A 24,444-nucleotide genomic window follows, 5' to 3' on the forward strand; every position below is an offset into this window, starting at 1 on the left:
GTTCTCAGAGTATGTGCTGACAAGACTGGAGGAGTGAGCTATATATTGGGCTTAATGTGTGCGTGTATGTTTGTGTGTGTGTATACAAACATGTCTACCTTTGTACAAATGGAAAAGTCACTTTACATAACTGATAGGAATAACTTGTTTTTCTGCAGGCTAAAATGTAAATTGATTAGATCTGGAATTATGATCTTTGATTTTCTGAAACTTGCCTTTTCCCCATTTCTCATTTCTTGTTGTTAGATAAGTTGTACTATTTTACCTGTATTTCTAATGAGAGTGAAATATAAATTGTAAGTTATAACCTTTTAGTCCCTTGGGAATTCCTCAATGATTATACTTCAGAGTAGGGACAAGGAACCCACAGAAGTCTTTTCTTCTGAGATGTAGAGCCTGTTTTCTCCTGTTTATTTATTTACGAAGGCCTGAATTTCATGAAAATTAAAAATGCTGGAACTTGGGAAATAAAATTTTATTTAGGTTCCAAATCAGTTATTCCACTGGATGAAATCTCTGGTGCCAAATCTGACAGATAGGAACTTGAGATGTGTAACTTTTTTGGATTCTGTCTTGGATTTCAGCTCCATTATGAAGCATAATCTGTTTCACTTTGCTTGGTTTTAGTCGTTATGTTTATTTCATTTTCAAAGGTGCATAGAGAAAATTGCCTGTAGAATTTTTGAGAACATTATAGGAAAAGAAAACACAGTAATCTGAAAAAGTTAAAAATTTTTTGATCCAGAATAAACTTATTTTTTCCCCTAATCCTGAGGGCTACTTCCTAGGTAGCTGATAATAGAAACCAAACCAGAAGAACATATGTAAGTGAGTTAAAATAGTCTCTGAGGATTTATTACTCCCTGGGCAGAGTTAGGTTTGAATTTAGTGATTCTCTTTACACATCAACACTTATGCAAAAAGTTCTTAGAGTGTCTCATGGTATATTGACGCTGCTCTGCAACGAATATGAGTTCAAGGATTCAAAAACACTTCTGAAAAATTACAAATCTCTGAAAGAAAATTATCTTTTCACAGTAACCTAATGAGTCAAAAGAAAAGTATCTTTGAAGAAAACCCATGTTTTGGTTGTCCATCACAGGTTCCAGTTAGCTAAAGTGCAGTCATGTAACTGCAGGTAAAATAAGAAATATTTCCTTTTGTCTGGAACTAATTTCTAATTGTAAAGTATTGGTTACTAGTTAGTGTCCTGCAGGGTAGGACTATTTGTTTTGTTCTTGATTAATTAGGTAGTGTTGTATAATAATGATCTATAGCTATAGTCTCCATCGTAGAATATGGAAATCACCCAGAATTCATTTCTGTGGAGTCCTCCTTAGGGAAGAGAAGTCAGGCTGGCAGGATCAGAGGAAAGCAAAAAAAAAAAAAAAAAAAAAAAAAAAAAAAAAAAAAAAGAAAGCAGATACGCTATAAGATTCATCTTCTTCATCATGGTCCAGGACACATAGCCCTCCTGCACAATATTTCTGCACCCATCTATCACCAGACTTTCAGCTGATAGAAAAATGCAACTTAGCTCACTGCAACCTTTGTGTTATCAGTACTGCACAAACCCTCTTCAGCACACAGCACAAGCACCATGCTGTAAAATCTCCAGCACACCTTTTTCTCCTTGCAGACAGCCCCTTCTCTGCTGTGCTGCCCATTGCTTCCTTGCAACGTATTTTCATACTTTCTCTAATAAATCTGCCTTTCTTTACCTACAACTATGTTGATAAATTCTTTTTACCCCCATGCCACCAGCCCCAGATAGTCGCTAATCACCCGTGACAATTTCTGTGGTGCACCATCATCAGAAGAAAGGAACATTGGGAATACAGAAAAAGAAATAGATGTCATGAAAGGCCATGATAAAAAAAAAAAAACAAAAAAACAGAAAACAACAACAAAAACAAACAAAAACACTGTAGTTTATTTTGTATAATACTCTGTATTATTTATTTTGTATAATACTTACAACATCCACCTAGGCTGCCAGAATCATTTCCCTAAAATACACACCTGCTTTTCGTCGCCCTCCACTTATGGAGTGCAAGCTTTCTACCTTGGCAAATATGACCTTCTCTAACCTAGTGCCCATTTACCTTTCTGGGCTCACTTCATGATGTTCTCTTTCACAAACCCTAAGCTCCAGCCATCCTTCAAGCTTTGTAGGTACTGTTTTCTTGGTCAAATGCTCTTCTGCCATTCCTTTCCTGGATGAACTCACATGTCAAGACTTAGCTGAAACATCATTCAGCTGCCTCGTGTGGAGGTGGGGCTCCTCCCAGAGCACTTCGCATGCATTTCTGCTATAGCAGTTGTCTTGTGGCTTTTAACATTTGTGCATCAGGTTATAAGAGTTTACATGCGGCTTTAAGAAATTTGGCTCAGGGCCAAGGCTAGTATATACACGCAGTAACAAGGTTGATTTTCACTGTTTTGGGCAACAACCTAAGTAACTTTAACAGTGCCTGGGAATGTTCAAGGCCCGGCTCGGGTTCAAGCTGCAAGGGGAACACACAGCTGGCTGGGCCACGGGATGATCAAGGCACTCTGTTTCCCAAGGCAAAGAAGGAAGTGGGGGCTGATCTGGGGGACCCTACAGTACGATCAATCATCTTGAATGACTTGGTCACTCTACATTATCTTTTACATAAATTGCTTTATTCAATTAGTTGACAGGATTAGCAAATGGATTTTTCCCCCATCTATGTTGATGAGAAATATTGCCCGTAATTTTCCTTTCTTCTAATGACCTAGCTAGGTTTTGGTATCAAGTTGTATACTGGGTTCACGATATGGCTTGGCTTTGTGTCCCACCCAAACTTCATCTTGAATTGTAATCCCCAAATCCCCATGTGTTAGGTGAGGGACCTGGTGGGAGGTGATTGGATCATAGGGGCAGTTTCCTCTATGCTGTTCTTGTGATAGTGAGTGAGTTCTCAGGAAATCTAATGGTTTTGTAAGTGTGTGACAGTTCCTCCTTCACCCGCTGTCTCTCACTGGCCCCCATGTAAGAAGTGCCTGCTTCCCCTTGCACCATTATTGTAAGTTTCCTGAGGCCTCCCTAGCCATGTGGAACTGGGACTCAATTACACCTCCTTCCTTTATAAATTATCCAGTCTCAGATATTTCTTTATAACAGTGTGAGAATGGAGTAATACTGTTTATAAATTAAATTGAGAAATGTTTCCTCTTTATTTCATGAGATTCTATTAGATTAGTGTTATTTCTTCCTTAAATGTTTGATGGAGTCCAGTGAGGCCATCTCTTCCAGGAGTCTCCCATGTGAAAAAGTTGTGTTTTGTTTTTAACTAGGAAAAAAAAGTCTGGGCATGGTGGCTCAAGCCTGTAATCCCAGCATTTTGGGGGGCCAGGCAGGCAGATATCACTTAAGGGCAGAGTTCGAGACCAGCCTGGCTAATATGCTGAAGCCTTGTCTCCACTAAAAATACAAAAAATAGCTGGGCATAGTGGCAAACACGTGTAGTCCTAGCTTTTCGGGAGGCTGAGGCATGAAAATTGGTGAAACCTGGTAGGTGGAGGTTGCAGTGAGTCGAGATCACACCATTGCACTCTAGCTTGGATGAGAGTGAGACTCCGTTTCAAACACACATACACATACACACATGCCCACACACACAAATATATATATATTTGCTTACCTCTACATCAAATATTAAAAAATATCAAATTGCTTACCTCTACATATAGAAACCCCACAAAGCTATTCAGTTGTTCTATTTCATTTTGTGTGAAAGTTGCATTTTTCAAGGAGTTTGTTCACTTCACCTAAGTTGCAAAAATACTGAAATAAAGTGGTTCGTAATAATCCTTATCATGAATTTTAGTATCTGTAGTGTCTATATATTCTCACTATTTAATTCCAGATGTTGGTAATTTGTGTTTTATTTCATGCTTCCCCCATCAATCTGGCTTGATGTTCATCAGATTAATACTAATGTATTGTATATTTCAAAGTTGCTGAAAGAGTAGATTTTTTTATGTTCTCACCATAAAACAATGATAAGGTGTTAGGTGATGGATATGTTAATTGGCTTGATTTACTGTTTCCACAATGCATAAATCAAAACACCACATTGCATCCCACAAACATACATATACACAATTATTATTTGCCAACTAAAAAATAACTAAATAGAAGTACTTCATGAATCCTTTCAAAGAATCATATTTTAGCTTCATTAATTTCCTCATTGCTTTCTATTTCATTGACTTCTGATATTATGTTTATTATTTCTTTCTTTCTACTTACTTTGAATTTTAATTGTTCTTTTTCTATTTAGTTGAAATGAAAACTTAAGTGATTAAAGAAGATATAAATGAAGGTGATAAAGATGTAAATCTTATTTTCTAATATAATCATTTGCTATATATTTTCTACTAATCCAATGCTGTATGTATCTTATTAATTTTTAAAATCTTGTGTTTCCATTATCATTCAGCTCATAATATTTCTTAAGCTGTATTGGTATTTATTATTTGATCCATAGGTTATTAGAACTGTGTTGTTTGATTTTCAAGTATTTGGTGATTTTTCTAAATATCTTATTGATTTCTCATTTAATTCTGTTGTGGTCAGATAACATATTTTCTTAGATTTTGGAATTTATGGAGACAAATTTAATGGCCCAGAATATAGTCTACTTTGGTGAGAGTTCCTTGTGCATTTGAAAAGAATGTATATTCTGTAATTGTAAGGGGTAACATTCTGTGAATGTAACTGGGTAAAATTGCTTGATACTATTATTCAAATCTTCTTTATCCTTGGTAATTTTCTTGTCTGTTCTCTCAGATACTGACAGGGGATATTAAAATCATGAAATGTGATTTTGGATTTATCTGTTTCTCTCTTGACTTCTGGGATTTTTTTGCCTTATTTATTTTGAAGCTCTGTTATTGGGTCATATTTTTATGGATTATGGGACCACCTGATGAATTTTCCCTTTTTCATTATGAAATATCACCTTAAAAATTATCTAATATTTAAATGACCAAACTTCTTTCTTATCATTACTATTTGCATGGTATATCTTTTTTTCAGGCTATAGCATTAAATTTTCTTGTGCTTTTATATTTAAAGCAAATCTCTTTTAAACAGCATAGTGTTGGGTTTTCTTTTTAAATCCAATCTGACATCCTCTGACTTTTTTTGGAGTGCTTACTTTATAATTAATGTAATTATTGATACGGTTGGTTTAAAATCTACCATCTTGCTATCTGTTTTTTATTTCCATGTCTTTTTGCTTCCTTTCCCCTTTGTTTCTCATCTAATTTTGGGCCAATCAAACATTCTACTTTATTTTCTATGCTAGCTTTATAAGTATATATCTTTTAATGGCTTTTCTAAAGGGTGGGATAGTTCTCCCAGGATTATGATATGCATCTTTACATTATTACAGTCCACTTGGAATTAATAATGTAGCACTTTATGTAAAATATGAGAACCTTACCACAGTAGAGTTCTTTTTGCTCCTTTCTGTTCTTTGTGCTATTATTGTCAATTTGCTTACTTTTGCATGTAGAAACCCCACGATGCCATTGCTTTTGCTTTAAATAATTGTCTTTTAGAATATTGAGAAAACAAAAAAGAGAAAGTCTCATATTTTATCCATGTATTTACCATTTTCAGTGATTTTTTTTCCTTCCTGAAGGTCTGAGACTTCATTTTGTATCATTACTCTTAAAATGTTTTTTATTGTGGCAAAATACAAGTAACATAAAATTTACTATCTTAACTGTTTTAAAGTGTACAACCCAGTGGTATTAAGTACATTCAAATGTTGTGTGGGCATCACCACCATCCTTCTCCATAACTCTCTTCACCTTTTAAAACTGAAACTCTGTTTCCTTTAAACAACTGTCCATTAACCCCACCCTTGTGTCCTGGCAAGAACTGTTCTACTTTTCATCTCTGATTTTTTTACTACATTTAACTACCTCATATAAGTGAAAGCATATAAGTGAATAGTATCTTTTTGTGACTGGCTTACTTCACTTAGCACAATGTCTTCAAGGTTAATTCATGTGGCATGTGTCAGAAAGTCCTTCCCTTTTAGGGCTGAATAATATTCCATTGTATGGATGTACCACATTTTGATTATCCATCCATCTATCAATGAATGCTTGTTGGTTTTCATATTTTAGCTATTGCGATTATTGCTGCTATGAACACAAGTATACAAATGTCTTTTAGAGCCCCTGCTTTCAATTCTTTTGGGCATATACCCAGAAGTGGAAGTGCAGGATCATAAGGCAATTCTACATTTAATTTTTTGAGGAACTGCTATATTGTTTTTCATAGTCACTGTACGATTTTACCTTCCTACCAGCAATGCTTGAGGGTTCCAGTTTCTCTCTCTCTCTCTCTCTCTATATATATATAATATATATAGGTATATATATTTTTTTTGTGTTTTTTTTTTTTTTTGACCGAGTCTTGCTCTGTCACCCAGGCTGGAGTGCAGTGGCACCATCTTGGCTCAGTGCAACCTCTGCCTCCCAGGTTCAAGTGATTCTCTTTCTTCAGCCTCCGAAGTAGCTGGGATTACAGGAGCCCACCACCATGCCTGGCTAATTTTTGTATTTTTAGTAGAGATGGGATTTCCCCATGTTGGCCGGGCTGATCTCAAACTCCTGACCTCAAGTGATCTGCGTGCCTTGGCCTCCCAAAGTGCTGGGATTATAGGCATGAGCCACCACACCTGGCCGTTTTGTTTTTTGTATTTTATTTATTTTATGGTAGCCATCCTAATGGGTGGGAGGTGATGTCTCATTGTAGTTTTGATTTGCACTTTGCTAATGATTAGTGATGTGATGCTGAGTAGCTTTGCCTGTGCTTATTGGCTATTTGTATATCTTTTTTGAAGAAATGTCTATTCAAGTTCTCTGTCCTTTTCTGAACTGGTTTGTTTGTTTTTTGTCGTTGAGGTAAAATTACTCTTAAACCACAAGGACTTCCTTAGTGTTTCTTATAGTATAGATTTTCAGGCACTTAAAAAAGAAGTCAGCTTTATTCACCTAGAAGTGTTTTTATTTTTTCTTTAATATTGAAGGTTGTTTTTGCAGACTGTAGTGTTCACAGTTTTTTTCCTTTAGGACCTTATAAATGAGGTTTGATTTTCCTCTGACACTCATTTTATCTAAAGAGAAGTCAGACATTCATTTTTTCTTTGCTGCCTTCTATTTGATTTGTTTTTTTTTTCTTAACTGTTATTCAGCAGTTTGACTATGATATGTGTAGGTGGTGTGTGTGTGTGTGTGTGTGTGTGTATTGCAATTATCCTGCTAAGAGTTTGTTGAGATTCTTGAATATGTGGGTTAATAAAATATGTCATCAAATTTTGAAAATTTTTGCTTTCATTCCCTCCCAAATTTTTATTTCCTATTCTTTAACTCCTGTCAATTCTGAGACTCCAATTTCATCCTTGTTTCACCACTTGATACTTTCCCACAGGCTTCTTAGCTTCTTCAATTGTTTTTCAATCCTTTTTTCTACTCTGGTAGGCTGGAACCTCAAAGTCTGTTAATAGTGAATGACCTCTGGTATCTCCATTCAGCTTCTAACCACCCAGCAGCCACTCTTTGCTGTGCCTGATGGAATTTCAGCCAGCGTATATGCAACTGCACCTTCTGTAAGTACTTGAGAACTTTTACACAGTCTTCTTCACTTACCTACATATATCTTCTTCCTCTCCAGAATAGCTTTCCAAACTCCATTTAGATACAGCTACTCGTGTTGCAAATGTGACATGTCTAGAGCAAGAAGAACAGAGTATTTCCATCTTGAATTCTCTCCTCCTTCTCTCCTTCTAGGTTGCAGTCAATTCCTCTTTGACCATGTCTTTCCCATTTTACCCCCATGACAACAGTCTTCATTGTTCTCAATTTTATGATCCCACAGCACTTTACTAATACTCCTGGTAGAACACATCATTTTTTTTATTGTAACACAGCAATTGACATTTGACAAATAATTATTAACTGTAGGAAGAAACAAATGGATGTTGTGTTTGTATTTGTTTCACCTGCCAGATGGTTAGCTTATTTTCAGCAAGGATAATAAAACACCCGACACACCATGGGCATTTAATAAATCTTAGTTGAATAAATAATGACATTATTATAATTTTTTCATAAATAGCTCATGTCATATGGATTAGTTTATGTATTTTGTCATATTTGGTGTTTGGGTAATGTTCAATATTTCTCAACCTGTCTGAAACCATTTTTTTTTTGGAGGACAAGTCAGGAAAAGTCTACTTTCAAATATGCCGATGTACTAGACCATCTTATATGCAAGGACGTTTAATTTTCTTAAAACAGCAAGAACAGCAAAATTAAATTTTTGTCCATACTGCCACCATTTTTAGTTTCACTAAGGTTCCCAGTTTTTCTTAAAATGCCAATGTTCAGAGTTAAGAAACACATTTAATGAATGAACAGAAATAAACAGAAGTAATTGTAGACATTTGTGCTATGCCAGAGATGTAAAGTTTATTAGGATAATCATGAAGAACTTCCTTAATTTCCAGAAAGATAGCACCCAAGACTGGAAACAGAATTCCCAAAGCACCCACAGAAAGAGACACTTTAATATGAAGGAATCGAACAGCTTCGGGAAGCTGTAGGCATCCACCAATTCAGACTGCAGTTGGTTATAGCTGAATGGTCATTGAAAGTTTCTTGGTCTCTTTTTATTTGCAAGGGGTGATTGTGATAGCAACATCCTTGTTCCAATTTCTAAAACAGAGCACATTAGTTGTAGGTACTGAGATACGTGAACGCTAAAGCTTCTATGCTGACTCTTTCAACCTCAGGCACTGAGCAAAGTAGCCATCCATCAGCAGCTTCTTGGGAGGCAGGGCTCACAGCAGGGCTGAGTGAAGGTGGTGAGGTTGAGGGTCTCCAGGCCTGGAGTTGGCTGGCAGGAATTGAGCAGGAAGCAGGTGGGCACGCAGGGCTGAGGAATGTAGCAGGGTGGGGGACAGTTGTCACAGCAGGTGGGCTCCAGTAACCAAACCGTGTGTGGGCAGGTGCTGGGCAGGCAGACTCCGCAGCGGCAGGATTTGTCGAAGGTGCAGATGGTGGTGGCGGGCCCGGTGGGGACACTGCAGCTGCGAGAGGCACAGCAATCCATGGCAATCAGTGTCTGTGGTATTTATGGGTTTGATTGAAAAGAAGGACAAGTCTTCTGAGGTGTGAATATCTCTCCTTTCTCTGGGGCTCTTATATATCCTCTCCACTGGGAGTTGGTCCAGCCAAGAGGCTTCTTTCCTGGTTCTTGTTTATGTTAGTGTACCCATTATTCTTTAATTTGTTTGACATTTAGACACTGTAAAGAGTCCCCATTTTCCTAATTAACTTTTATTTGAGTTCATTGCTAAATCTGAACTGATTACCCTTGCTATTTGTCACTGGAACACAAGCTTTATGAGGTATCACCAAAGCCTTCTGTTATTATATTTTCAACACCAGCCCTGCTGGGGAATACTGCATGACAGTGAGTCTGTACAATATGTGGGCCTGCTCTCCAGTGCTGCTTTATTTTTAATCTGTCACTTTATCTATACCAATTTGTCTGATAAAGTATCCTTGTTTTAAAGAGTTGAACTTAATTTTACTTTCTTTTAGCTTTGAGGATTTGAAGATCAAAATTACATTAATATGGAGAAATATGCTGTTGAGAAATATGGAAAAACTTTATAAAACACTTATTATTGTAGTTTTTTACTACAAATATTTTGTATACATTTGTTTAGTATTACATTACATTACTGGAGGAATCACATTGTGCATAGGTTCTGAAACTTGCCTTTGTGTATATCTATGTATCTGTATATAATTATATTTTAAAAGATATTTGATAGTGTTACTTTTAATATTTTAGTATTTATTATATAATTGCACTTCTATGTTACTTTAAAAATGTATATTACTGTGCATTGAGGTTATTTTCAACTTTTCTCTACAATAGTTGTGGCAATAGAGCACCTCTGTATATAAATCTTTGTGCATATTTTTGATTATTTCAGAAACAGAATTAATTATTTGGTAGAATTATAGGGGCAAATGTTAATTTCTAGTAGTTTTAAGGCCTTTCATATCATTGCCATACTGCTCTTCAGAATGGTTCTATTTACCTGTTTTTTTTTTTTTCAAATTACCTATTTCTACCAGGTGTGTTTGATTAAGAATTCCCATTTCCTATACCGTTGACAGATACTTTATTTTAAAGGTGTGTTCCAGTTTCTTGGGTGAAAAACACAATTTTATGATTATTGTGTTTGTATTTCTTTTATAACCAGCTAGGTTGAAATATTCTTTCATATGCATATTGGCCATCTGTCTTCTATTGAGAGCTGGTTTGCTTTCTTTCCTTCACTGCTAATTGTAGGCAAATTGAATTTTTAGCTTCTGTCTATATAGACTAAATAAAATAATAAGAATACAAAACTAAAATTCAAGTAAAATTATCACCAAAGGAAACGTATGAGCCTGAGCTAAATTAATCTGTTAACACTTGATTTCATTCTCTCTTTTTTTCTTTCCCTTTTTTTTTTTTTTACAAAGTATTGCATTTTTTCCTGAAATCAAATGTAGCTGTGGTAGGAAAGACCTGGATTCTAGTATCAGTACGCTGTTTAGACTGCAGGCATAGTTCAGTGTTTAAGAGGGAGCACAAGGTGGGCTTGTGGCCAATATCATTTAGAAACCTCAAACCATTTCCGCTCAGCTTGGTCTCATGCATCCTGCAAGCCATGGTTCTTCTCACATTCCTCCCACCTCCTCCTTTAGGCACACCTGTAGAGTGGTACATGGTGGGGTGCATGTCTGTATGTTTTGGGAATGGGGATGTGTATTTAAGAGGACCACATTAGGAGTCAGAAGAGCTCTTGACTGTTCCCGGTGCTGCTGGTTACCTTCCTTGTTATGGTAAGTAATTCACTTTTAGGAGCTTCATCTTTTTTCTCTGCAAAATTAGGGTAATAACATACATATTCCTCCACTCAGGAGATTACTGTGAGGTTCACATGTGATAAAAAGGGTGAAAGCTCATGGACAACCATATAGTGCTATGCAAAAATAAATTATTATCATGATTAAAGCAAATTACAGATCAAATTCAAGGCAAGGTAAAGATAAAAGAAACAGTCAAAAGAAGAAAAGAAAAAGAGATGAAGGTAAGCAAGAGAGCAACCTTACAGGAAAGAGCAAACATTTATATTAGAAGTTTATACAAATAAATAAATAAATAATCACATCTACTATTAGAGAAAGTGCTTGGCATATAAATTAACAAACTTAAAAATTTGAAAATCTCTCTATGGCTCTGCTTGAAAGACAGAATTCATGATATCTGCTGGTTCCTGGACTTTCACCAGATTTATTTTTGTATGAATACCTGCCAAAGTATGCATCCTTTTACTTAGGACTGATTATTATTTCACTTATTATTTAAAAAATAATTCAACAGATATTTACTGAGCAGTTACTATGTGCTAGTCACTGTAATAAATGTTGGATATATAGCAATAAACAAAATAGGCACCATCCTTGCCCTCATGAAGTTTATAGTTTGGGGGAAGAATTTTTCATACACATAACATATTATTATAAGTTGCTGCTATTATACATTATAATAGGAAGGAAAAAGATTGGATTCTAAGGGCAAAAGACAATAAATAAAAGAAAAAAAATTATTTTGAGGGAAACATTACAAAGCAAACATGGCTTGCAGACCCTCAGGGTTAGAATTTCATGGCAGAAAGCTATCAGCTTCTTACCTGGGATACAATATTACTTTAAGTTCACCGTAAAAGCTTAGAGAAACTGTTACTGTTTATGCAGAACATTGTGTTTCTCTAATCATAAATAAGACAAGGTTACAGATTACAAACAGTTGTAATGCAACAAGTTTATTATAATAAGCTCTTCTCTTTTATTAACAAGATGTGCAGCACTTTATTAAAATGTATTTTCTCTGCAGTGGTCTAAGAGACCTGGGAATTACTCTCCTTTGTTTATAAATGATGATAGTGATTCATAGAGAGGTAAGATGATTTAGATGGTTTGGGAGCCAGTGTGTTAAAAACTAAATATAGGACCTATTGGGATAGAGCTACCTTTTATGTGGTTAGAAATGGAAGTTTAAACTATGTGTCAGAGATACTAAGCGTTTTATTTTTAAAAACAAAGGGTATCTTTTTTCTTTAAGCAATTGTAGGAAAAGCATGGTGATTCTTGATGAGATGGTAGATTTTCGGAGTGCTAAAAATCTAGACACACACATACACGCACACGCACAAGCACACATCCAAGAAGTCCAGTTTTAATTGTATCTTTCTACAGTCAATGGAGGGATCCAGGACAGTGAAGACGTAAATCCAAGATTAATAATGAAAAGAGACAGTTAGAAGCAAAACATGATTATATTGGTCTCTTGCTTGAAATCTTTCATTGCTTCAAAGTTTCAGTCCAAACCCCTTTGCTTTGGGGAGTCCCTTGTGTCTGGGTCTTTGTATTTCTGTCTTCTCTGCCTCACCCTCTTCAATGCATTGTTCATCCGGTCATTCCCAACTACCTCCTGTGGCTTAAAAACCCCAACCTCTTTGCTGCCTCCATGATTTATTAAGCTGTTGTTCTGTCTGGAACAACTGTTTCCTACCTCTCCTGCTGCCTATTCATCTTTTAAAGCTTAGGCTGGGTAACTCAGAGGCTTTCCATAACTATTTCTCACCTCTGACACTGAATCACCAAATCTGGGTTTTAGTTATTCTTTCTGTATGCTTGCATGCCATGCTGTTCACCTCCCAGTCACAGCAGAATCCCTCAGCATTGCAATTATTGTGATTATAACTTGTCTTTCTCCTTCATCAGATTTGGGAGAGACTTGAGGGCACTAGAGACTTGAGGCAATAGCATTTCTTTTATCTTTCTACTCCTGGCGTTAATGTGATGCCTGACACAGGATAAGCACTCAGGAGATATGGACAAATGAATGAGTGAATGGACTGAATCTCTTGTTGACAGTATCCTCTGTTGTGTCCCATAGACTCCATGGCTGCTAAGTTCTGTTCATTTAAGGTTGAGCTGTAAAAAGCCTATGGAATCCCCTGAGAAATTTCTTTCTGAAGGGACTAACAGGTACATTGAGGACATTTTAAAACAAGCATGCTTAAAAGCATTTTCTTCTCCCCTTCCTTGTCCTACTCTTTTCCTTGCATGTATTCTTGTGGTTTTATTTCAAGGCATTTTCAGATTTTGACTTGTGTCTTTATATATGTATTGTGTATAGATATGCATGCACACATATATTTATATGTGTTACATAAATGTATTGGATGTATTATATATATAGTATATATACATATATGTACTTGTTCTCTCTAGGCTTGGAAAAGAAAAATCTTTGTGAGATAAAATTAAGTAGGCTGATAAAATTCAGTAATGAATTAAAGCATATTTAATCAGAGTTTTAGCTCTTAACCTGAGACACCTGAAAAGTATTAGCATTCTATTGATTACTGTGGTAGAACATCTGTGCAGAGTACGGTGGCAAATAGAGGTATATTCCTGGTGCCTTGTGACTAGAGTTGACCACTTTGAGTTCTCTCTAAGAGAAGATGAAGTTGAAATAGGGACACCTCCAAAATACCCAGATTTTAGAATTGAATACTTGCCAATTTTAATCTATGAACCAATGTACTCTTTTTCTATTATAATACAATGTGGATTTTGTTAAAGAATCTTACATGTTTTATTTCTCTTGCGTATTTTGGGTTTATTTCATAACTGTGCTCATTAAGCTTCCGGCTTCATTAGTATTGAAGGTAGTATTGTGGTAGGAAAAATTGGGCTTTAGAGTCAGACATACAAGAGGCTGAATTCTGATTTTCTAAGTAAGTAACTTTATGACTTTGAGAATGTTGAATAACTCTTAAAACTTCATTTATTCTTGTCCATTAGTGCTGTTTCAAGGACTAAATGAATGATTTACTAGTGAAGAGTAGACAAATAAATGTTGGTTCACACCAAAATTACATTTGTCTGAGGAGGAAGAGAGAAGAGAAGGCAAATATAAAAGAGAACCTGTTAAAAGTTAGCAAGCCATTTTAGTAGTATCCAGAATGTTAGTCATTCTGCCAATAGATTCTTTTTTAAAAAATTAAAATAATCATCTTTTTTTACCTTTTAAAAATGGAAGAAATATACCCAAAACTAACATAAACAAAGGACACATCTTGCCAGAGAAGTATAGTTTATTGGAAAAACCACCAAGAAATTTTCTTCTATGGAAATACCCAATACAAGAAACAAGAGCCAGGAAGCAGTATGATCAAGAACATGTAATCTGAGGTCTTACAGATTGAAACAGTAGTTTGCTAATAAAACACATTCACCTGCCCACAGGAACCAAATGGTTATTCAGCTAAATAACCATGAAAAATACTTTTCTTTTTTCCCCCCATTAAAACCAAAGGTAAATTCTTCCTATCTGGGCCATCTGATCTGCCTTAACATCTGGTAAACTACTGAGGCAAGTGACTACTGACGAGACAGCTTCTGGATTCCTCGTTGTCGGGCACTGAGCAAAGTAGCCATCCATCAGCAGCTTCTTGGGAGGCAGGGCTCACAGCAGGGCTGAGTGAAGGTGGTGAGGTTGAGGGTCTCCAGGCCTGGGGTTGGCTGGCAGGAATTGAGCAGGAAGCAGGTAGGCACGCAGGGCTGAGGAATGTAGCAGGGTGGGGGACAGTTGTCACAGCAGGTGGGCTCCAGTAACCAAACCGTGTGTGGGCAGGTGCTGGGCAGGCAGACTCCACAGCGGCAGGATTTGTCGAAGGTGCAGATGGTGGTGGCGGGCCCGGTGGGGACACTGCAGCTGCGAGAGGCACAGCAATCCATGGCAATCGGTGTCTAGTTAGCTTTCAGTTTCTTAGACAGATGAGGTTGGTGAGGTACAAATGTCTCCTCTCTTGTTAGGGCTCTTATATACCCTCCCAAGTGGGCATTGGTCCAGCTGGAAGGCTTCCTGTTTTGTTTATGGCACCCTTTTTCACTGAGATTCTCTAATCTGTTTGGCATTTACATGTCCATTAAGAGTTCCCGCTCTTGTTAAGTTAATCATATTTTTGAGTCATTGACTTGTCATTTTTGTCACAAGATCATCACATTTTGTCTTCACAGGGTTCTGGCATGCCAAACCTTACATGACTTTTATGGGTAATCAATCCAAGTGACAATTCAGCTGTAATTTTGGAGGCCAAACTCTTCTTGTTTTCCCTCTTAATTTAAAATACTGTGGATCACATAATGTGATTTCTAATGACTAATTTCAGAATGAGTAACTCAAATGATGAATTGGACTATTTTCAACTCAATAAAGTCAACAAGAATATGGCTATTTACAGATGAATGTTTCATGTGACTACAGGCATCTCAGATACGTTGTCATTATTTAGTGATATTATAATTCAGGTTCTATTGAGCAAGCAAAGAGGCAGAGTGGTACAGGATGAAATTCCTTCTTATTATTTTTAATAAATTCGTAGTGAATTTCTCAAAGTTGTATTATTCTATGGATTGTTTTTTTTCTAAAAGAGTCCCAAAGTTATGCCAATCTTGTGGTGAATCAAAGTATAAATTCATTGGAAGGAAGGAAGGATCCACACAGTGACAATTCTTTGTTGAATGTACCCTTAAAAGAAAACCACCTCAGCCTTGATTCATTTTCATCAAATAAGATGAAATAGGAATTAAAAGGAGAAACCTTAAGAGTCACAGAACAACAGTGGATTTTGGCAGGAAATCTGACCCAATGCAATTTAGAACTATGGCATTCATAAAAATCACTTTTTCACTGACCTACTCCCTACTTTGCTTGTTTATTTGTTTTCGTATCTTGGATCTTGAACTAGATTGAAATTCCTCTGAGGTATGCCGTAAACAACATCTTTTACTTCAGTCAGCCAGAAATTGAACCAGATAATCTCAAAAGTGTAATAGTCTAGATTCCAACATCTTCCTACACCTGTCCATGATCAGCACAAATCCTTTCAGATAATATTGTATAATTTAAGTTACATACTCATTGTGTGGCAATTTGTTGAATAAACAGAAAGCAAAGATTCTTGGTAGGTTGTTTCTGAGGTCACATTACCAAAAACCAGTAAGATCTATTTAAAAGAGAAGAAAGCTGACTAAAATCAGTGGAAAATATCAAATGTCATTCATAGGTAAGCCTTATATGTTATATGTTAAAACAACCAGTTTATCTTTTATTCTTTTTAACAACAAAAATAAGTGACACATGTATGCCAATGAATACTATGCAGCCATAAAAAATAAGGAGATCCCATCCTTTGAAGAAACACGGATGGAGCTGGAGGCTATTATCATTAGTAAACTAATGCAGAAACAGAAAACCAAATACTGCGTGTTCTCACTTATAAGTGGTAGCTAAATGATGAGAACACATGGACACATAGAAGGGAATAACAGACGCTGGAAGCTATCAGAGAGTGGAAGGTGGGAGGAGGGACAGGATCAGGAAAAATAACTCATGGGCACTAGGCTTAATACCTGGGTGATGAAATAATCTGTACAACAAACCCCCATGACACAAGTTTACCTATGTAACAAACCTGCACGTGTACCCCTGAACTTAAAAGTTAAAAACAAAAAAACAGAAAACAACTTTCAAATCATTTTTATTAGCAGGAATTTACAACAAATGCCAAGGGTGTTGAACATCATACTGTTACCAGATGGTGCCATGGGCTTTTGGTGTCCCAAACAAAGAATTGGACGAGACACACACAGCAAAACAAAGCAGCAAAAGTGTATTAAGCACAGTATTACACTCTAAGAGGGGGAGAGCAAACCGACCTCTATGAGATGAGATCAGCCCCCAGCTTGGTGCAGTTTGGGTCTTTTTGTGTGTGTGTGTGTGTGTGTGTGTGTGTGTGTGTGTGTGTGTGTGTCTTCCCAAGACTGCCTAATCTCTAGCCAGTGTCTGCCTCTTTGATGGACAGGTGTGTTGCTTAGTTACTTTGGTCCCTGTGTGCTTGGACACCACCTCCAGCCCATAATTCTAAGTACATACGTGATATGCGGTCCATATGCATAAGCCTGAATGAGCTGATTTTCATACAAGGTGATGTTAAGGATACTTTTTCTCTTTAACGCACATGCTTATCCATGAAGAGTTGCCCCTTACTGGTTTGGTCCTTATCCTGCTCTGGCAATGGGGGACTTGCTTTCTTCTCTTATCTTACTTCTTGTTTTGGCTAGAGTACAGTGGCATTCTCTGCTCACTGCAGCCTCCACCTCCTGGGTTCGAGTGATTCTCCTACCTCAGACTCCCAAGTAGCTGGGATTACAGGTGCCCATCACCACACCCAGATAAGTTTTGTACTTTTTGTAGAGCGGGGGGTTTCACCATGTTGGCCAGGCTGGTCTTGAACTCCTGACTTCAAGCGATCCACCTGCTTTGGCCTCCCAAAGTGCCAGGATTACAGGATGAGCCACCGCACCTAGTCTAACTTCTGCTTCTTGTTTCTTGCTTACCTGCCCCTTCACCTTGCTTCTGGTCCCTGCTTTTATTCACTCCGCTCTTTATCCAAGTTTTAATTCCCTTTGCTATTCTCCTGCCTCAATACCTACACTTTACCACCGAAGAACAGAGAAGCAAATTCAAGTGGCCTTCCGAGTATATTATAAAATTCAAAGTTAATGAACTAGTATTGAAACCGTCAAGGAAATGTTTAATGTTTACTTACTCTTGACTTACCAGTCTCTCTCATATAGAAGCCAGTGGCTTGGCAAGTAGAATATATGAAGAAGACCCTCTCCCATTCTCTGTGTTCTCTCTGACTTCTCTTTTAAAATTTATCTTGAAATATTATATAGATTCAGGAGATCTACTCTACAACATGGTGACTATAGTGAATAACCATATATATACTGCAATGAAAAATGCTGAGAGAATGGATTAAGTGTTCTCACCACAAAAATGATAGCTATGTGAATCATGCATATGTTAATCATACAGCACATCACATAAAGTGAAGGCGGGAGTCTCCTAGGTACTTTACCCTCTGTGACCTCGTTCATACTGTTTCTTTAACTTAAACTGACCTTTCCCAGTTCTCTACTTTCCAAATCCTGTTGATCCCTCAAGATTCAGCCAAACATCCCCTTCATAAAGAAACTTGAGGTGATTCTTCTAGATGTTTGCATCCTTTTCTCTGCTCTCACAAAATGGGCTGCCTATTCTTCCCTTTCAACCTCATTTCTTTCTGCTGTATTTTATAGTTTGTCACTTAAATTTGTTTTCCTCACTCCAGTGCAAGGTTTTGGAAGTGGTAATCGTATGTTAGCCTTATTTGTCTTTTTCAAGCACTTAGGACAATGCCTGAAACAGGGTAGGCATTTGATAAATATTTGTTGCATTGGATTACATTTCAAATTAGAATTAAAAAGGTATTTATTTATTTTTGTAATGGCCTTTTATAACAGTAACGCTTTATATAAGCAGAGTGATTCATTTTTTGTGTGAATTGCTTTACAGTTGTCAAAACTTTTTTTTTTTTTTTTTGAGATGGAGTTTCGCTCTTGTTGCCCAGAGTGCAATGGCGTGATCTCTGCTCACAGCAACCTCTGCCTCCTGGGTTCAAGCCATTCTCCTGCCTCAGCCTCCGGAGTAGATGGGACTACAGGCGTGCACCACCACACCTGGCTAATTTTGTATTTTTAGCAGAGACGGGCTCCATGTTGGTCAGGCTGGTCTCGAACTCCAGACCTCAGGTGATCCGCCGGCCTCGGCCTCCCAAAGTGCTGGGATTACAGGCATGACCCACCGCGCCCAACCAACATTTTTAAATTCGAAGATTTACTTAAATGAGATGGTGAAAAAAATAGGGGTTAGCTCAATCTTTGAGGTCTTTTCTGTGAGCATGTTGATCTCAAATTGCCAGCTTCACTCCTTCTTTAGGGACACATGTGAGTTTATTTAGAGGCAGGGAAAAAACAAAAATTAAAGTTAGATGCTGACCTTGGCATTTAAAACGACTCTAAGCTTAGAGCCTAATGCATTTCACTATCCTCACAGTTTTCTTCAGGTATCTGTGTATGCCTGTGAGGCCTCTTTTTGGCTATGAAATTTATGTTGATGTCATCAGAAAGTGTAATTCTGCTGGATATATTTATAAGTTCATGATGCATGTGTCAAGAGTTGTTGGGTAATTATAGCATTAAATGTTGAGACAGTATGTGGTTTGGGGAGTTGTGGTGTTTATTTAGTTTTGAAGTAAGGAGATCCACGATAGCATTTTTTTTTTTCCCATTTCTCATTTGAAATCATTGTTCGAAACAGGAAAAGAAAACTTCTGTAAAACTGAAGGCACAGTGCTATAATATTTTCTTCCAAATGGCCTAATTAAAGGCCATTTGCTGAGCAGCCCTTAATGACTACTGAAGGTCCTCAGGGCAATGTGGGCAAAGCTCTTTGGCTAGCAGCAAAGAGCTAGCCAAGTGGTTCACACTCACAAGGCTGGACGCAGGTGGTGACAGAGAGCCTACTCAGGGTTGGAGCTGGGTGGCATTTGTTGGGCAGGCAACAGGATGGCACATAGGAGTCAGGCACGCAGCAGGGCAGGGAGCAGGTTTCACAGCAGGTGGGCTGAAGGAGGCTGATCTCATGAGGGCAGATGCTGGGCAGGCAGGCTTCACATTGACAGCTTATGTCAGAGGGACAGATGGTGGTGGCCAGGCCAGTGGGGACACTGCAGCATCCTTGGAGCTAGGAATCACAGCAAGACATGGTGACAGTGGACCAGGAAAATGTTTTGTTGCAAAGAAAGGCTTTCTTCTACAAAGCTGTCCTCTATGGGTCTTTTATATCCACCTATCTCAGGGAACATGGCTTCTGTCCATCAGAATGTTGGACGGAACATCCTTGTTGCTGTTTACATAATCCTGTAAAAATAACTCCCTAACTTCTTGTGTATCAGACACGGGATGAGCTCTCCTTGAGTTTCATTTAGTTGTGTTGCTACATTCAAACTTGCTTCCTGTTGTAGTTTCAAAATGGTGTCAGTGTAGTTTTCCACTTACTCACATGTAGACACTTCCATATTGTATTAGTCAGTTCTCACGCTGCTATAGGGACATACCCGAGATTGGGTAATTTATAAAGGAAAGAAGTTTAACAGACTCACAGTAGACCCACCTTGGCCTCCCAAAGTGCTGGGATTACAGGCATGAGCCACTGCGCCCAGCCTCAAGATCAATTTGAAGGAAAAATGAAATACCATTTTTTAAATTATTATATTATCAAGGATAAACAATTATTAACGTTAAGGGCAGTTGTTTTACCTTGATTATTGATGCTCATCAGAAAACTGAAAATGTGTTTGAGTTGCCAAACATTCTGCATTTCAATTCAAAGTTAATGATCCAGCCAGTATTTCTTCTCCGCTGACACTGCTAATCAGTGAAGTCTGACTTTTTAAAAAAGGTTTGTTCTTACCTTGGAAACATGAATACCTTTTTAAATACTCATCGTATACCCTCATTTTATTTTAGACTGTAATCGCCACAGAGAAAGCAGAGCTGCTGTGTACAACAAAACATACAATTGACAGGGATAGTAGAGAATATATTGTCAAGTGTCATGTACTTTCTCCTGAATAAAGACAGCCACCTATAATCACATTTCTCTTTGACATATTGCTGTCTGTGGAGAAGGCGAGTGCTTTGGTGTAGTGGAAAGAGAAGGGACTTGGGACTTAGTTTGGGGTTTAATTCCTTCTCTCTCACGATTTACGTAACTTTTGCAAGTACTTTAGTCTTTCTCAGCCTGAGTTTCTGCACCTGTTAGTGGCCTTTCTTCACTTGTTAGTGATGCAGGGCAGGGGAGCCCCAAAGTGGGGCTTAGCCTGCAAGGGTTCTTGGCTTTGCCCAGGGAAGAATTCAAGGGCAAGCCAGAGGTAGAAAACAGCTTTATTGAAGCAGCAGTGTTATAGCTCCATGACTGCTCCTGCAGACAGGGCTACCTCTGCAGGCCGAGAGTAGCAGCTCAGGGCAGTTTTACATATTTACACCTACTTTTAATTAGATGTAGATTAAAGAGTAGTTTGTGCAGAAATTTCTAGGGAAGGAGTAGAAACTTTTAGGTCATTGGGTCTTTGCCTTGGAAAGGGGTGGTAACTGAGGTGTTGCCATGGCAACGGTTAATTGACAGGGCATGCTGGTGGGCATGTCTGATTGGAAAGCTGTTTCTGTCCCCATCCTGTTTTAGCTAGCCCTCAATTTGGTCTGGTATCTGAGCCCCACCTCTGGAGTAGAGTCCCACCTTCTACCTCATTAGTATGCCCAGTAGGTATTCACTCAATGTGAGCTATTCCCAATGAAAGCAGTAAAAGTAATGAGGTAGAATGGGCTTGGTTAGTTGCACGGGGTACTTGTTACTTAGAATGCTTCTGGATGATCTAGAATCATAGAATGTTAAAACGAAAAGCAACCTTAGAGATGGTCTGATTAACCAACCCATTTTACTGCTTTAACACCTGAGACCCCAAGAACTTAATTGACTTGTTTAGGGCCACAGAAGCAGCTCAAGGCAGAGCCAGGGCTAAAACAACACATCTTCTGGTTTCCAGTTGGGGATTTATAACTAGGCCAGGGCCCGTGAATGCTAAAGACCCATGGTAGTAGTAGTAGGAACTTCGAGTTATTTTCAGTATTAAAAACAAACTCTAAATTTTTATCCCTTACTAGCATGTATGAAAACATGAAACTTCTTTGTTTTTGACTAGGAAAAAGGTAACTTGGCATGGTAACAAAGGTTATTCTATAATAATCCTAAACATTTCATTGATATTTATAAACGTATTTATGAACAAAAATGAAGGAATTATTAAACTTTTTTAAGAAAGCCATTTGGGAAAAATACGTATTTTAAGAAATAAAAAGATGCCCAGCCTAAGTATCCATCATCCCATGAGTAGATAGAGAAACTGTGGTGTATATATATATGCCGTGGAATACTACTACTCAGCTGTTAGAATGAAACAATGTCTTTTGCTGCAATTTGGTTGGAGCTAGAGGCCATTATTCTGAGTGAAATGGAGTGGGAAATCACAGGAACCAAAAACAAAAAACCATGTTTTCACTTATAAGTGGAAGCTAAACTAAGTATGCAGATGCATATGGAGTGATATAATGGACTTTAGAGACTCAAAAGGTGGAGGGTGGGAAGCAGGCCAGGAACAAAACACCACTCATTAGGTACGATGTATACTCCTCGGGTACGGGTGTACCAAAATCTCAGAATTCACCATCACTGTGTAATTCATCCATGTAACCAAAACCACTTGTACCCCAAAAGCTACTGAAATAAACAAATAAATAAACAAACAAATAAATATTTTTAAAAGCTGCTTTTTGGTGAGAAAGTTGGGAACTGCCATGTGGCAGTAATGGTGGGAGTCTCTCATGTGTAACAGGTTGATGCTGTGGACATGGTGGTTTCCACACTTGAGGACGTCTGGTCCTCACAATAATCCTGAGACAAAAGCAAGGCAGAAAGTAATAACAAGCTAACTGAGACTGTAGGAAACCAAACTATAGGTGGGAAACCACTTTAGTAACAGGGAAATTGAGACTGAGAGGGAAGCAATTGGCCCCCAAAGGCAAGTCTAAAAGTATATATATATATATATATATATGTGTATGTGTGTGTGTGTGTGTGTATCTATCTCACCATACCTTTATTTTCCGCAAAGACCTAATCGCACTTAGATTTTTCTAAGATAAATAAGGACATGAATTAGGAATTAGTGGTTATCGTAGAAGTTTTGTTCTAATAGAAACTGTGTGTTTTTGTTCTCAGAATTGTGTGACTATTTCTGGTGTATAGAAAATACTACACTGTGGTCTGATATTTTAAGTATATTTCATTGTCATGATATTATATGTCACTTAGACTAGCAAACTTCTAATCATGGTCATGACTAATGTAAACCAATGTAAGCCCCATTTGAGGGCACAATGAATACTCAATAAATGCTGATATTAATTCAAAATGGATTTTTTTGGAAGGCAGCATATAGGAAGAAATGGGTATATATGCTTCTCAAAATTGCTTTGCATTTTGAGCTCAGAATTTCAGATGACTGTGACTAGGATGATCAAATTATTTATACACACCAGCACAGTGATCAATTCATTTAGTCAATTAAGGAAGAAAGAAAAATCAAAGTCAGAATCAATGGAAACTAAAATCCAGTATTTTAAAAACATTCTATTAATCTCTAGACTCTAGCGTAGTGCTTGCACAGTGGATGTCTTCCAATAATATCTATTAAATAAATATATGTTAAATAAAAAGATTCCATAAATGAACTACCACATTTTTTACTTTTTAACCTATCACAAATAACCAGTATCTATTTTTTCGATAAATTCCACTATGAGAGCTTATTCTGTTGGGGTAAATCTTGGATAGTGTGTTAACTTGCTGTTCAGGTTTAGGTAGGCATTCCACTTTCCCTAATGGGAAACATGAAAATAAATCATCACAAGGTCATATTTGCTAAGCCAGAATAAAGTTTATTAACAAATAGTCAAAATGGTTATTTCTCAAGAGTGATGAAATAGCCTAAAAGACAGAAAGGAGGTCTCCAACTGTACCGAAAGGAGCAAAGAATTAAGAAGATTCATCAAGACCTGGCCCCGGGGATTGGGATGGCCTTAGCCTTGATGTAGGCAGTAGTGAGTGCCGAAGCCGGGGTGGTGCAGAGGACATTGGGCAGCCACCTCACAGAATGTGTGCAGACTTGGCTGGTTAACAGCGGGGCTCGCAGGGACTCTCACAGCCAGGCTGAACATAGGTGGTCAGGTTGATCCCACTCAGGCCGGGAGTCGGGTGACAGTTGTTGAGCAGCCAGCAAGTTGGCACATAGGTATCAGGCTTGCAGCAGGGTGGGGGGCACGTGTCACAGCAGATGGGCTGAAGGAGGCTGATCTCATGTGGGCAGGTGCTGGGTAGACAGACTCCACAGCGGCAGCTTTTATCAAAGGAGCAGAAGGTGGTGGCAGGGCCAGTGGGGACGCTGCAGGAGCGGAGAGCACAGCAATCCATAGCAATGGGAGGCGGGTTTTTGTTGAGTCGAGAGAAGTCCTTTGGTGTCTCGATGCTCCTCTCTTCTACCCTGGCTCTTATATACCCATCTCCCTGGGCGTCAGCCTATTACTGAGGGTTTTTTCCCCATGTTTCACTTTATAGCTATCTCCATAAAAACCGTCTAATTACTTAAGTGTTTATTACCTAAGATACACTGCTCACCTCATAAAAGAGATTTAGGTTGTTTTGTTGTCAAATTAGGACTCTTCACATTGCCAGTGTGTCACTGCACA

The 24,444-nt window shown here is 37.9% G+C and overlaps 3 protein-coding genes across 3 annotated transcripts; all 3 read right to left on the reverse strand.

Moving 5' to 3' along the window:
• Positions 1-8,495: 8,495 nt before the first annotated feature.
• LOC105472188 (keratin-associated protein 3-3) lies at positions 8,496-9,230 on the reverse strand. The gene has a single exon (XM_011725209.2). It carries the CDS (start codon positions 9,161-9,163, stop codon positions 8,867-8,869), a length of 297 nt encoding a protein of 98 aa, XP_011723511.1. The 5' UTR covers positions 9,164-9,230; the 3' UTR covers positions 8,496-8,866.
• A 5,037-nt stretch (positions 9,231-14,267) lies between these two features.
• LOC105472189 (keratin-associated protein 3-3) lies at positions 14,268-14,985 on the reverse strand. Its single transcript, XM_011725210.2, has one exon. It carries the CDS (start codon positions 14,926-14,928, stop codon positions 14,632-14,634), a length of 297 nt encoding a protein of 98 aa, XP_011723512.1. The 5' UTR covers positions 14,929-14,985; the 3' UTR covers positions 14,268-14,631.
• An 8,631-nt stretch (positions 14,986-23,616) lies between these two features.
• Positions 23,617-24,223, reverse strand: LOC105472190 (keratin associated protein 3-1). The gene has a single exon (XM_011725211.2). It carries the CDS (start codon positions 24,167-24,169, stop codon positions 23,873-23,875), a length of 297 nt encoding a protein of 98 aa, XP_011723513.2. The 5' UTR covers positions 24,170-24,223; the 3' UTR covers positions 23,617-23,872.
• Positions 24,224-24,444: the final 221 nt, after the last annotated feature.

Source organism: Macaca nemestrina, chromosome 17 (assembly GCF_043159975.1).
Source record: "Macaca nemestrina isolate mMacNem1 chromosome 17, mMacNem.hap1, whole genome shotgun sequence".
NCBI classification, from domain to species: Eukaryota; Metazoa; Chordata; class Mammalia; order Primates; family Cercopithecidae; genus Macaca; species Macaca nemestrina.

Coding starts and splice junctions, on each gene's coding strand:
- LOC105472188 (XM_011725209.2), bottom strand. CDS start 9,163: ATGGATTGCTGTGCCTCTCGCAGCTGCAGTGTCCCCACCGGGCCCGCC.
- LOC105472189 (XM_011725210.2), bottom strand. CDS start 14,928: ATGGATTGCTGTGCCTCTCGCAGCTGCAGTGTCCCCACCGGGCCCGCC.
- LOC105472190 (XM_011725211.2), bottom strand. CDS start 24,169: ATGGATTGCTGTGCTCTCCGCTCCTGCAGCGTCCCCACTGGCCCTGCC.